General features: G+C 39.2%; 1 protein-coding gene across 1 annotated transcript in view; it reads right to left on the reverse strand.

Annotated features, from left to right (window-relative positions):
* MYO10 (myosin X) overlaps window positions 1-16400 on the reverse strand; it is a 206429-nt gene that overhangs the window by 31615 nt on the left and 158414 nt on the right. Inside the window, exon 20 of the mRNA XM_075270986.1 lies at window positions 192-316. Within this exon, the coding sequence (XP_075127087.1) occupies window positions 192-316 (125 nt within the window). The remainder of the gene's footprint in view (window positions 1-191; window positions 317-16400) is intronic.

Here is a 16400-nt window from a genome sequence, read left to right on the forward strand (position 1 = left end):
GGTGCATATGTTCTGACTACATGTCAGACTTCAGCTCATATAAAGATCAGTAACCTCCTAGAGTAGAGTACAGAATTGTAGATTTCTTGGCCTAACAACTGCCTTAGCATACGCTAAAACCAAGCATAAACGTAGCCTTATATCAAATGTTAAATCTATCAGATACAATACAAGGAATGCAATATACTCACCGGAAATAAAAATCATGGAAAGGTCTTCTTACTGGAAATCCAGCTCTGCGGATCCTGACTGTCTCCAGCATACCTGAGTACCTTAACTGGTTGAGGACCACTGACTGGTCAAACTGGTCTGGCTTCTGCAGAAATGGAAAATAAAAAGTGAGAAAATGATACACTGTTGTAGAAGAATTCGCCATATTCAAGAATGCGAGATATCTCATATGTTTGTAAAAAAAGATGAATAAAGTCTTGTACAAACTTAATAATCTGCAACCAAAAGTTATCAATAGTAACTCTCAAATACACCAGGAAAGAGGGAAGAGCAAGGTGAGAAAGAAGGAAGGGCGAACAAAATGAAGGACGGTAAAATGGCAAGAAGAGAAAAAAATATTAAAATAAAAACAAGAAACAGCTGTAATATATGCAGAGTAAAATATACATAATTAAAATATATAAAAGAAACCTATTATTTACATACTGTCAATGTAACCTCCACCCAATAAAGCTCAATGCATCATGTTCACCAGCTATATAGCAGATGTAACCAATACAATGACTGAGCCCCTTGCCACCTTACCTAAAACTTTACAAGCAAAGCAGCACTTATATATCCATAGGAGACATTACTACCACAGAACTGGCAGCATTTGGCGCTGGATTTGTCCCCTGACTTCTACTTCCATGTAGAATGAGCTGTACAATGACCTGAGCCAATGCAATGAGGAGGTTGGGATATAATGAAGACTAGAGCCATGCTTTACATGAGCTCTGTAGCCATAGTAACATTTCCCCATCTTAGGAGGGGCCTTGTATACACTGCGATCTTCTGTCAGGGGCCTCTTTGACCTAGAGGAGTCAGTGGGCACAACCTTGTTGTTTCTCACTTTGTTTCTCTACAATTTCAAGAGTAGAGGATGTCTTTACAATATACTGCATGCTGACACTCATAAACCAGCTTGATCTTCCTTATCTTTGAACCTTAATGCAATCCCCCTCTGTTGTCTTTGTCATCGCTATGTCTTGCATGTATTATAATGCAGAATCTGTATTTGTTCTATAATTCACTCTCCCACAAAGTATACGTGTATGTAAATGAGTACACAATATACCTAACCTTGACCTATGACACACTGTAACATGGAGTACAAGTCTGCTAGGGACAGAAAAGCCACTATCAAGTATGATAATTCTAGTTTAGCTTCTGTAAAATGGTGCAGTATTATAAAGTGCATTGTGAGTAAAATATTATACAAGGTCTCCTAAGGACTTGTGCGAATAATACACCTATGGTCGTGTGCAGCTTAATAATAAAGAACTCTTTATATCTGTAACTCTTTACATGAAGTGTATTATTGAAAAATGCTGTCGAGGCTTTTTACATTCTAGTGGGAAAGAAGTTCTTTCTACATGGACCTTCTAAACGGTCTCTCTCTCTACCAGTCTATCCATCCTGCATAAATGTATTCTGTGTTATTCTCTAGAACATCTGCAACATGGTTAACGGCAAGTCAATGCACTTGATGGCAGATTTTTGCCAATAGCCTGACCCTTTACAACTTCTTTTATGGGGAAACCTGTAGGGACACTGACTCAGCTTCCCCATAATGTGTTCATAATATGGTTTAATGTCAAGCCAATTAAACTTTCTGAATGATTAATTTCAACACTGTATGGTCGCTGCATTGTTGTTCTCCCTCCATTGTCCATAATGATCCTTTCTACAAAAATCAATCAGTTTCGAAGATGAGAGATATATTTACATGATAAACAGGCCATTGCATGCCTATTATATAGCATCTGCCGTTCTGTGGTGACATTATTTCTATACAATGGATTGAATTGCAAGTGATGTATTATATTGTAGCATGCTCTTCCATTACAGTATCTTGTATTATCTTCCATTACAGATTAAGTCTGGTGCCTTTTATTTCTTAAAATGAAAGACTGCATGTAAATAAGAAAAGCTTTCTATTTACTTCATTGATAGTTTTTCCTCATATCCTAGCCATATCTATCTATCTATCTATCTATCTATCTATCTATCTATCTATCTATCTAGTCTCTCTCTCTCTCTCTCTCCTACTTATCTGTTTATCTATCTCTCTCTCTAAGTCTCTCCTATCTATCTATCTATCTATCTATCTATCTATCTATCTATCTATCTATCTATCATCTATCTATCTATCTTCTATCTATCTATCTATCTATCTATCTATCTATCTATCTATCTATCTATCTATCTCTTTCTCCTATCTATCTGTTTATCTATCTATCTATCTCCCTCTCTAAGTCTCTCTCACTATCTATCTATCTATCTATCTATCTATCTATCTATCTATCTATCTATCTCCTATCTCTCTCTCTCTGTCTCATATGTATCTACAGTATCAATTTATTCTCTGCAATAGCTTTGAAAATGAGGTTTGCTAAAGTCTGACAGAGAAACCCGCTGTCAATAGACTGCTCTTGATAGCTGGAAAATGAGAAAACAATAAAACACTTTTGTGAGTACAAGCAATTTCAAGTTGCTAAGATACTATGGCAATTGCATTGTCTCATAGCTGTTCCAGCAAAACTTCTGAACTGTTTCTAAGCTGATTTCTTTTGAATGCTCAAATACTGTTGTACCACAAAGAAACACAATGCCAACTTATTAACCTTTACCTATAAAAAAAAAATCCTTATGGCAGTTATATTTGGCCTGACATGTATATATTTGTTCTGTCTGGCAGCACAATCCTTTTGTGTATAGGGACAATGGCTACAATCTGAACACAGAGAAAGAGAAGACTTCCCAGTGTAACATAAATCACATCCAAATCTCTGAACAAAGATTTACTTTCTAACTTTCCTTTGGCCAAACCTGGAAACAAAGATGAATGTTTAATAAGAGAAGTTGAATAACGTGTGAAGAAACCTGAGTTTCACAATATTTGTCATCACCCTAACACAAAATCCACTCATTAGACGCTATGAGAATGACTTGAATGAAAGCTCACAAGTTTTATATATATGTCGCTTGCTATTTCTTAAATATTTTCATAAAATTGCAGAGTGCAGACCTAAGGGACTATACTATATACGAATATGATGTATTGTCCTACTGTTAAAGGTGTTGACCCATGAAAACCATTTATTATCTATTCACCGGATATTTGGTAAAATTTGCTGGGTGTTCATCTGCTGGGACCCCCACAATAATGAGACTACAGTGGTCTTCATATATGAACATTACTGCTCAGTTCAAAGTTTATGGGAGTTACAGAGATAGGTGAGCACTGTAATCTTCTATCACAGTCCTTCTATCGCAGACAAGGATGGCACATGGATGATGGCAAAGTACCATCCGTGCCTCCAATTCACTTTCTTCAGAGTGCTGCCCAGGGCTTACGGTCCCATACATTGGCCCATGATAATACCCGGATGTGAGTATAGGGCCATTACAATCTAATGGGTCAGGGAAAGCTGTGAAAAAAGAGATAGCACACTGACATTGCACAGACATTTGTGTACATGGGACCTAAAGATTGAATGTAGTGGTAATTTGCATGCCCACCTCTCCATTGATAAAGGGAACATATGACCCTTCATTTTCATGATCAGTGGGTGTAACAGCAGTTGAACCCTCAGTGATCATATATTTATCATCAACTTAAAGTCAAAGGAATCTTGTCTGCTTATGAGTCACCTGTCACAGAAGCGGTATTTTGAAAGGTTCTCACTGTATATCACGCCCTTATTTACATGAATTTTAATGCCTTCCAAATAAATCAGGGGACCTGCAACAAACAGGAGTGTTACCGCCCCTTCATTGTGCATATTGCTAAGGATTCTAGTGGCCATCATACCCCCGCTGATTAAACATTGATGATCTGTCTTAAGACCATCAATAACTGTTGACCATTAAGCTAACAGATTTTACTTTTGACCCTATTATATTATTATATAGATAGATACACTTGGTTCAGCTAAGCATGCATGTGATCTGAATGGGTAGAGGGGAGTAAGTATCTGTGACACACCTCTGGCAACAGCTTATCTTCCCAGCCAACAAAAGGATCCATGTAAAATTCATGACCAATACTTCCCTGCCACCATCTGTTGGGAAAGAGATGGGGCACCTCTATACACATCTGATCAAAATATGCCCATCACATCAGTCAGCATTCACGTAAAGTGGATGGGTGCCTTATGACGAATAATAAAGCCTGTTCCTGCTTCAGATGGCAATGTTACATCACTTATGTTTCAATGCCTAGTACCTATATGTCATATGTTTATAAAGGTCAGCAACTATACGAAGAAGTGGATTTCTGTACATGCTCATTGCAGTCACAGACAAGAGGATGCACAGAGGATCTTTTATGTGTCCCACTTAATAACCTGCACAATGATGACGTTTCTTGAACAACAATATCCAGGTAGGCAGTATGAACTATAGTTAAAAGATAACTTTTAATAGATAAATGTAAAATATAGACATAACCAGGTGCACAGAAAAACACAAAATCACAGAAGGAAGGGCCTGTTGGGCATGCTTGAGTCCTAAAAATCAATGACACAACAGCCACAACCCTTCCCACATCCCTGTCTATTTGTAAGATTGGTTGGTTAGATATAGGAATGTCAATGACAAATGAAAACTATATAACAGTTTGCATTGGTGATCCCTTCTATCTTATATTGCGTGTATACAATAGGGGGAACTGCTGTTATTTTGATTCTATAGGACACAAACTTGCCCCACAGTCCTTTCCTTCCTTGACTGTAGGTTATTCTGTACATCTGGTTTATTTTTAGCTATGGTTCATACTGCTTTTACTTTGGATTATGTTTTTTTTTGTCTGGTGAGACTGCTAGACTCCCTGCATTTTTAAACAATGTAACTGAATGATGAGATTGTCATGTCCAGGGAATACAAAAATTGTGGTTACAGTCAATGCCACCTCTTTTAGGGGCAGAAAACACAGTGTACATTCATTGTCTGTCACTAATAACTGAACAGGGAGTCCTATTCTTATCAGTCTGATAAATGAAGGGCAACTATTCAAGGCAAAAATACGAAACCTCCCAAATCACAAAGATTTGTATACGACTATTCACTGAAATATCTAGGTCAGTGTGAGGAGAACTAAATCTAGCTTTTAACAGTTTCTATCCATCTCATCCACTTGTAGCTGAGCTCAGCACAAATCATACAGGACATTATGGTGCCTAGTGGCTATGGAAAGTATGGGCATGCATACAAGGTCTTAGGTTTTATTGCTGTGTCCATTCTGGCTATCACTATCAGTGTTGTTGATTTGGACTCTGTGACTTGTGTCATTGTCATTATGTCTGTTGACATTATATATATAGCTGGTATCAATAAGGCCTGATGTTATTTTGTAAATGCAATCTACATTCTAGTTGGCAGTATTATATATATTATGGCTGATAATAGCTATGGCTCATGTGTTGATTTACTAATAAGTATTACTGTAGGTATGACCAACTGTTAAGGAATGTGACAATGGTATGGGACATACTGATTTAAAAATGTATCATGGTGTATTTCATTTGCCAGTTAACTGCCCACTGCCCCCATTACAGATATTAGATCTAACCATGGTTGTATTTAATCTCATTAGCAATCCTACACACAGTCATTTATTGTTAATATCAAGAGATTTCTCTGGCAACTTCATATCTTCTGAAGGAACAAAAGGATCGAGCATGTTAAAATTCAATTTTTATTTCTCCCCCAGACATCCCCCACCAGATCTTCATATACATTTTATAGTTGACCTATTCTACATAAAACAAAAGATTCACTGGCTTACATCTAAAATGTATGTGCATTTTAACACATACAAACAGTATGCAGTATAAAAATAAGCTTAACCAGATATATACCTTGTATGTCATGAAGTTTTAATTTAGAGATGGTGCCAGTGTGACGGAGGAATGAAATCATCTGACAGGCCTATAACTGGAATGTGACTGGTTTAGAGACAAACAACACTATCCGGTGTCTCAGATTCCTATATACTATATTATCACACAAGTTTCTTTACTGACAAAAAAATAAGAAAGCAACAATGTACCTTGCGAATGTTTCTATAGGGTCTATACGTCATCTCCAATATCATAGATATTGTATATCGCAGATTATCATTACATATCTTGTTTATTTTATGAAATAGTACACAATGTTAATATTAAAAGGTAAGTAATACTGCCCTTATACGCCCACAATGTTTTTCAACTTGATAATTTTTGCAATGCAGCTCAGAGGAACAGTGATGGGAGCCTGTTATAGGTCCCCAGACCAAATTGTAAAGACCAGGCATAGCCCCAGTTTGACACCTTACTCACTAGACTTATAAAGCTGACACAAAATACAGAGAAAGCAGTCCTAAGACAAATTCAGCTTTGCAACATACAAATATATTTGCTTGTATCCTGACATTATATCTCCAAAGCAACTACAACATATTAAGCATATGGTCCAGTAACCTTATACTTACCAGGCTGAACTGCTCTTCATTACAAATACAACAGAATGACCTAATATACAGAATCTATTCATTCATATAGACATGTTGACATATTTTTACAGATAATAAATGGTCAACCAAATCAACAAAGGTACGTCTTCAATCCTGACAGAGTCAGCTCTCTGTTTCCATGATAAATTCCTATTCATGAGTATGTGTAGGGAGACCAGTGCACCTACCTGTCCTTTATTCCTCTCTTTGCTGAGTTTACTTCGTTCCTAAAAAGTCTGCATGCTAGCACTGACTGGACAGGAGTGCATACAGGCTCTGAGCACACAGAACAAGGCTTTTTTATCCAAGCTGGTATTTCAAGTCCCCCATGTGATATCTTTGGCTGAGATTGTCTAATTCATTCCTACTTCTTGTGCCTAAAGGAAGTCGGACTTGGAAGATAGCCTTGCAGGTTCAGTATATCAGCATACACAAGGAACTGGCAGCAAGCAGCGTGAGCAAAGCCACTAGAATTGTATACTTAAATAACTTGTGCAGGCAGGAAAGTTCTTGAGGTTCAAACAAATAGCATTCTTGGAACAGTCAACTCTAAAGAAAATAGACAACCTGCTGCAGGTCGGCCCTGCCTATGAATACTTATTAATGAGGCATGCACTCTGGAAGGGCTCTATGAGCATTGCAAATCTTCCACAACCATTTCCAAGGCAACCTAGTCAGTTGGATGTCAACTACAGTGGTCTTCTCAAGGGTTATATTCAAATATTGAGCTTTTGTTATTCAAAGGCTCTGTCAGAATACTAAGTGATACTAAATATGAATGTAACAAAAATCTACAAGACATAGACTCTGGAGATACAGATACTGTAGACTCCTGACTGCGATATATTCTCTAGCTGTGCATGGTAAATGAACTAGTAAATGTGTTGCAGAACAATTTGTCTATAATATATAGCAAATCAAGTATTGTATGTAGACATTGTCCCAATATATAGAGAGTAGATCACACCATTCAACAAACGATAATAAAAAGGCTGGAGCAATGTTACTGAAGGCACCAGTACAAAATACAACATTTTCAGGACATGATGTTATGATGATGGCAGTTTATTTTTATTTCCCAATTGCTATATTAAATCATGTGTGCCAAAGAAGTGCTGGTAGCTGTCTAACAAGGGTGAAGACTGACTAAGCTGAGGATAATTTCTTCATGTTTTTTATGGGCTGTGACTTCATATTATATATTTAGATAAATGCTTAAATATATATGTATACAGTCAAGAGAAAAACAAAGCACACCCTCTGTATGGTTTATCATGTCAGTACATATTAAAAAAACTTTAAAGGTCTTAAAATTAGGTAAAAACAACTTCAGTTGGTCGATGACATGACAATTTACACTAGGTCATTATTAGAGATGAGCGAACAGTGTTCTATCGAACTCATGTTCGATCGGATATTAGGCTGTTCGGCATGTTCGAATCGAATCGAACACCGCGTGGTAAAGTGCGCCATTACTCGATTCCCCTCCCACCTTCCCTGGCGCCTTTTTTGCTCCAATAACAGCGCAGGGTAGGTGGGACAGGAACTACGACACCGGTGACGTTGAAAAAAGTAGGCAAAACCCATTGGCTGCCGAAAACATGTGACCTCTAATTTAAAAGAACAGCGACGCCCAGCTTCGCGTCATTCTGAGCTTGCAATTCACCGAGGACGGAGGTTTCCGTCCAGCTAGCTAGGGCTTAGATTCTGGGTAGGCAGGGACAGGCTAGGATAGGAAGGAGAAGACAACCAACAGCTCTTGTAAGAGCTAAATTCCAGGGAGAAGCTTGTCAGTGTAACGTGGCACTGACGGGCTCAATCGCCGCAACCCAGCTTTCCCAGGATCCTGAATGGAATACACTGTCAGTGTATTCCCGTATACCCGATATATACCCCGATACCCGTTCCAACGGTGTGCCCCCCCACCTTCACCCCAGAAATACCCTGCAAGTCCCCTAGCAATAGAATTGGGGCTATATACACCCACAATTTTTACTACTGGTATACAGTGCCATTGTCTGACTGGGAATTCAAAGAATATATTGGGAATACAAATACCCTCATTTCTTGCTACTGCCATATAGTGCCAGTTTCTGACTTGGAATTCAAAGAATATATTGGGGTTACGTGCACCCACAATTTTTACTACTGGTATACAGTGCCATTGTCTGACTGGGAATTCAAAGAATATATTGGGGTTATAAATACCCTCATTTCTTGCTACTGCCATATAGTGCCAGTTTCTGACTGGTAATTCAAAGAATATATTGGGGTTACGTGCACCCACAATTTTTACTACTGGTATACAGTGCCATTGTCTGACTGGGAATTCAAAGAATATATTGGGAATACAAATACCCTCATTTCTTGCTACTGCCATATAGTGCCAGTTTCTGACTGGTAATTCAAAGAATATATTGGGGTTACGTGCACCCACAATTTTTACTACTGGTATACAGTGCCATTGTCTGACTGGGAATTCAAAGAATATATTGGGAATACAAATACCCTCATTTCTTGCTACTGCCATATAGTGCCAGTTTCTGACTGGGAATTCAAAGAATATATTGGGGTTACGTGCACCCACAATTTTTACTACTGGTATACAGTGCCATTGTCTGACTGGGAATTCAAAGAGTATATTGGGAATACAAATACCCTCATTTCTTGCTACTGCCATATAGTGCCAGTTTCTGACTGGTAATTCAAAGAATATATTGGGGTTACGTGCACCCACAATTTTTACTACTGGTATACAGTGCCATTGTCTGACTGGGAATTCAAAGAATATATTGGGGTTATAAATACCCTCATTTCTTGCTACTGCCATATAGTGCCAGTTTCTGACTGGTAATTCAAAGAATATATTGGGGTTACGTGCACCCACAATTTTTACTACTGGTATACAGTGCCATTGTCTGACTGGGAATTCAAAGAATATATTGGGGTTATAAATACCCTCATTTCTTGCTACTGCCATATAGTGCCAGTTTCTGACTGGTAATTCAAAGAATATATTGGGGTTACGTGCACCCACAATTTTTACTACTGGTATACAGTGCCATTGTCTGACTGGGAATTCAAAGAATATATTGGGGTTATAAATACCCTCATTTCTTGCTACTGCCATATAGTGCCAGTTTCTGACTGGTAATTCAAAGAATATATTGGGGTTACGTGCACCCACAATTTTTACTACTGGTATACAGTGCCATTGTCTGACTGGGAATTCAAAGAATATATTGGGAATACAAATACCCTCATTTCTTGCTACTGCCATATAGTGCCAGTTTCTGACTGGTAATTCAAAGAATATATTGGGGTTACGTGCACCCACAATTTTTACTACTGGTATACAGTGCCATTGTCTGACTGGGAATTCAAAGAATATATTGGGGTTATAAATACCCTCATTTCTTGCTACTGCCATATAGTGCCAGTTTCTGACTGGTAATTCAAAGAATATATTGGGGTTACGTGCACCCACAATTTTTACTACTGGTATACAGTGCCATTGTCTGACTGGGAATTCAAAGAATATATTGGGAATACAAATACCCTCATTTCTTGCTACTGCCATATAGTGCCAGTTTCTGACTGGGAATTCAAAGAATATATTGGGGTTACGTGCACCCACAATTTTTACTACTGGTATACAGTGCCATTGTCTGACTGGGAATTCAAAGAGTATATTGGGAATACAAATACCCTCATTTCTTGCTACTGCCATATAGTGCCAGTTTCTGACTGGTAATTCAAAGAATATATTGGGGTTACGTGCACCCACAATTTTTACTACTGGTATACAGTGCCATTGTCTGACTGGGAATTCAAAGAATATATTGGGGTTATAAATACCCTCATTTCTTGCTACTGCCATATAGTGCCAGTTTCTGACTGGTAATTCAAAGAATATATTGGGGTTACGTGCACCCACAATTTTTACTACTGGTATACAGTGCCATTGTCTGACTGGGAATTCAAAGAATATATTGGGGTTATAAATACCCTCATTTCTTGCTACTGCCATATAGTGCCAGTTTCTGACTGGTAATTCAAAGAATATATTGGGGTTACGTGCACCCACAATTTTTACTACTGGTATACAGTGCCATTGTCTGACTGGGAATTCAAAGAATATATTGGGGTTATAAATACCCTCATTTCTTGCTACTGCCATATAGTGCCAGTTTCTGACTGGTAATTCAAAGAATATATTGGGGTTACGTGCACCCACAATTTTTACTACTGGTATACAGTGCCATTGTCTGACTGGGAATTCAAAGAATATATTGGGAATACAAATACCCTCATTTCTTGCTACTGCCATATAGTGCCAGTTTCTGACTGGGAATTCAAAGAATATATTGGGGTTACGTGCACCCACAATTTTTACTACTGGTATACAGTGCCATTGTCTGACTGGGAATTCAAAGAGTATATTGGGAATACAAATACCCTCATTTCTTGCTACTGCCATATAGTGCCAGTTTCTGACTGGTAATTCAAAGAATATATTGGGGTTACGTGCACCCACAATTTTTACTACTGGTATACAGTGCCATTGTCTGACTGGGAATTCAAAGAATATATTGGGGTTATAAATACCCTCATTTCTTGCTACTGCCATATAGTGCCAGTTTCTGACTGGTAATTCAAAGAATATATTGGGGTTACGTGCACCCACAATTTTTACTACTGGTATACAGTGCCATTGTCTGACTGGGAATTCAAAGAATATATTGGGAATACAAATACCCTCATTTCTTGCTACTGCCATATAGTGCCAGTTTCTGACTGGGAATTCAAAGAATATATTGGGGTTACGTGCACCCACAATTTTTACTACTGGTATACAGTGCCATTGTCTGACTGGGAATTCAAAGAGTATATTGGGAATACAAATACCCTCATTTCTTGCTACTGCCATATAGTGCCAGTTTCTGACTGGTAATTCAAAGAATATATTGGGGTTACGTGCACCCACAATTTTTACTACTGGTATACAGTGCCATTGTCTGACTGGGAATTCAAAGAATATATTGGGGTTATAAATACCCTCATTTCTTGCTACTGCCATATAGTGCCAGTTTCTGACTGGTAATTCAAAGAATATATTGGGGTTACGTGCACCCACAATTTTTACTACTGGTATACAGTGCCATTGTCTGACTGGGAATTCAAAGAATATATTGGGAATACAAATACCCTCATTTCTTGCTACTGCCATATAGTGCCAGTGTCTGACTGGGAATTCAAAGAATATATTGGGGTTACGTGCACCCACAATTTTTACTACTGGTATACAGTGCCATTGTCTGACTGGGAATTCAAAGAATATATTGGGGTTATAAATACCCTCATTTCTTGCTACTGCCATATAGTGCCAGTTTCTGACTGGTAATTCAAAGAATATATTGGGGTTACGTGCACCCACAATTTTTACTACTGGTATACAGTGCCATTGTCTGACTGGGAATTCAAAGAATATATTGGGAATACAAATACCCTCATTTCTTGCTACTGCCATATAGTGCCAGTTTCTGACTGGGAATTCAAAGAATATATTGGGGTTACGTGCACCCACAATTTTTACTACTGGTATACAGTGCCATTGTCTGACTGGGAATTCAAAGAGTATATTGGGAATACAAATACCCTCATTTCTTGCTACTGCCATATAGTGCCAGTTTCTGACTGGTAATTCAAAGAATATATTGGGGTTACGTGCACCCACAATTTTTACTACTGGTATACAGTGCCATTGTCTGACTGGGAATTCAAAGAATATATTGGGGTTATAAATACCCTCATTTCTTGCTACTGCCATATAGTGCCAGTTTCTGACTGGTAATTAAAAGAATATATTGGGGTTACGTGCACCCACAATTTTTACTACTGGTATACAGTGCCATTGTCTGACTGGGAATTCAAAGAATATATTGGGAATACAAATACCCTCATTTCTTGCTACTGCCATATAGTGCCAGTTTCTGACTGGGAATTCAAAGAATATATTGGGGTTACGTGCACCCACAATTTTTACTACTGGTATACAGTGCCATTGTCTGACTGGGAATTCAAAGAATATATTGGGAATACAAATACCCTCATTTCTTGCTACTGCCATATAGTGCCAGTTTCTGACTGGTAATTCAAAGAATATATTGGGGTTACGTGCACCCACAATTTTTACTACTGGTATACAGTGCCATTGTCTGACTGGGAATTCAAAGAATATATTGGGAATACAAATACCCTCATTTCTTGCTACTGCCATATAGTGCCAGTTTCTGACTGGGAATTCAAAGAATATATTGGGGTTACGTGCACCCACAATTTTTACTACTGGTATACAGTGCCATTGTCTGACTGGGAATTCAAAGAGTATATTGGGAATACAAATACCCTCATTTCTTGCTACTGCCATATAGTGCCAGTTTCTGACTGGTAATTCAAAGAATATATTGGGGTTACGTGCACCCACAATTTTTACTACTGGTATACAGTGCCATTGTCTGACTGGGAATTCAAAGAATATATTGGGGTTATAAATACCCTCATTTCTTGCTACTGCCATATAGTGCCAGTTTCTGACTGGTAATTCAAAGAATATATTGGGGTTACGTGCACCCACAATTTTTACTACTGGTATACAGTGCCATTGTCTGACTGGGAATTCAAAGAATATATTGGGAATACAAATACCCTCATTTCTTGCTACTGCCATATAGTGCCAGTTTCTGACTGGGAATTCAAAGAATATATTGGGGTTACGTGCACCCACAATTTTTACTACTGGTATACAGTGCCATTGTCTGACTGGGAATTCAAAGAATATATTGGGAATACAAATACCCTCATTTCTTGCTACTGCCATATAGTGCCAGTTTCTGACTGGGAATTCAAAGAATATATTGGGGTTACGTGCACCCACAATTTTTACTACTGGTATACAGTGCCATTGTCTGACTGGGAATTCAAAGAGTATATTGGGAATACAAATACCCTCATTTCTTGCTACTGCCATATAGTGCCAGTTTCTGACTGGTAATTCAAAGAATATATTGGGGTTACGTGCACCCACAATTTTTACTACTGGTATACAGTGCCATTGTCTGACTGGGAATTCAAAGAATATATTGGGGTTATAAATACCCTCATTTCTTGCTACTGCCATATAGTGCCAGTTTCTGACTGGTAATTCAAAGAATATATTGGGGTTACGTGCACCCACAATTTTTACTACTGGTATACAGTGCCATTGTCTGACTGGGAATTCAAAGAATATATTGGGAATACAAATACCCTCATTTCTTGCTACTGCCATATAGTGCCAGTTTCTGACTGGGAATTCAAAGAATATATTGGGGTTACGTGCACCCACAATTTTTACTACTGGTATACAGTGCCATTGTCTGACTGGGAATTCAAAGAGTATATTGGGAATACAAATACCCTCATTTCTTGCTACTGCCATATAGTGCCAGTTTCTGACTGGTAATTCAAAGAATATATTGGGGTTACGTGCACCCACAATTTTTACTACTGGTATACAGTGCCATTGTCTGACTGGGAATTCAAAGAATATATTGGGGTTATAAATACCCTCATTTCTTGCTACTGCCATATAGTGCCAGTTTCTGACTGGTAATTCAAAGAATATATTGGGGTTACGTGCACCCACAATTTTTACTACTGGTATACAGTGCCATTGTCTGACTGGGAATTCAAAGAATATATTGGGGTTATAAATACCCTCATTTCTTGCTACTGCCATATAGTGCCAGTTTCTGACTGGTAATTCAAAGAATATATTGGGGTTACGTGCACCCACAATTTTTACTACTGGTATACAGTGCCATTGTCTGACTGGGAATTCAAAGAATATATTGGGGTTATAAATACCCTCATTTCTTGCTACTGCCATATAGTGCCAGTTTCTGACTGGTAATTCAAAGAATATATTGGGGTTACGTGCACCCACAATTTTTACTACTGGTATACAGTGCCATTGTCTGACTGGGAATTCAAAGAATATATTGGGAATACAAATACCCTCATTTCTTGCTACTGCCATATAGTGCCAGTTTCTGACTGGTAATTCAAAGAATATATTGGGGTTACGTGCACCCACAATTTTTACTACTGGTATACAGTGCCATTGTCTGACTGGGAATTCAAAGAATATATTGGGAATACAAATACCCTCATTTCTTGCTACTGCCATATAGTGCCAGTTTCTGACTGGGAATTCAAAGAATATATTGGGGTTACGTGCACCCACAATTTTTACTACTGGTATACAGTGCCATTGTCTGACTGGGAATTCAAAGAGTATATTGGGAATACAAATACCCTCATTTCTTGCTACTGCCATATAGTGCCAGTTTCTGACTGGTAATTCAAAGAATATATTGGGGTTACGTGCACCCACAATTTTTACTACTGGTATACAGTGCCATTGTCTGACTGGGAATTCAAAGAATATATTGGGGTTATAAATACCCTCATTTCTTGCTACTGCCATATAGTGCCAGTTTCTGACTGGTAATTCAAAGAATATATTGGGGTTACGTGCACCCACAATTTTTACTACTGGTATACAGTGCCAATTTCTAACTAGGAATTCAAAATGCGCAAGGCTCCCGGAAAGGGACGTGGACGAGGCCGTGGGCGAGGTCGGGGGAATGGTTCTGGGGAGCAAGGTAGCAGTGAAGCCACAGGGCGTCCCGTGCCTACTCCTGTGGGGCAGCAAGCATTGCGCCACTCCACAGTGCCAGGGTTGCTTGCCACATTAACTAAACTGCAGGGTACAAACCTTAGTAGGCCCGAGAACCAGGAACAGGTCTTGCAATGGCTGTCAGAGAACGCTTACAGCACATTGTCCAGCAGCCAGTCAGACTCTGCCTCCTCTCCTCCTATTACCCAACAGTCTTGTCTTCCTTCCTCCCAAAATTCCGAAGCTTTACAGAACAATAACCCAAACTGTCCCTGCTCCCCAGAGCTGTTCTCCGCTCCTTTCATTGTCCCTCAACCTGCCTCTCCACGTCACGATTCCACGAACCTAACAGAGGAGCATCTGTGTCCAGATGCTCAAACACTAGAGTCTCCTCCATCTCCGTTCGATTTGGTGGTGGATGACCAGCAACCCACCCTCATCGACGATGATGTGACGCAGTTGCCGTCAGGGCATCCAGTTGACTGGCGCATTGTGCGGGAGGAGGAGATGAGACAGGAGTTGGAAGAGGAAGTGGTGGATGATGAGGACACTGACCCGACCTGGACAGGGGGGATGTCAAGCGGGGAAAGTAGTGTGGATGTTGAGGCAGGTGCAGCACCAAAAAGGGTAGCTAGAGGCAGAGGCAGAGGTCAGCAGCTTAGGCGAAGCCAGGCCACACCCGGAATCTCCCAAGATGTTCCAGTTCGTACCCAGCCCCGAAAAACTCCCACCTCGAGGGCACGTTTCTCGAAGGTGTGGAGTTTTTTCAAGGAATGCGCCGAGGACAGATATAGTGTTGTCTGCACAATTTGCCTCTCGAAATTGATTAGGGGCTCTGAGAAGAGCAACCTGTCCACCACTTCAATGCGCCGTCATTTGGAATCCAAGCACTGGAATCAGTGGCAGGCAGCAACGGCAGGACAAAGGCCGCCTGCCGTTCACGCCACTGCCACTGCCTCTGCCTCTGCC

This window comes from Leptodactylus fuscus, chromosome 4 (genome assembly GCF_031893055.1).
Source record: "Leptodactylus fuscus isolate aLepFus1 chromosome 4, aLepFus1.hap2, whole genome shotgun sequence".
In the NCBI taxonomy this organism is placed as follows: domain Eukaryota; kingdom Metazoa; phylum Chordata; class Amphibia; order Anura; family Leptodactylidae; genus Leptodactylus; species Leptodactylus fuscus.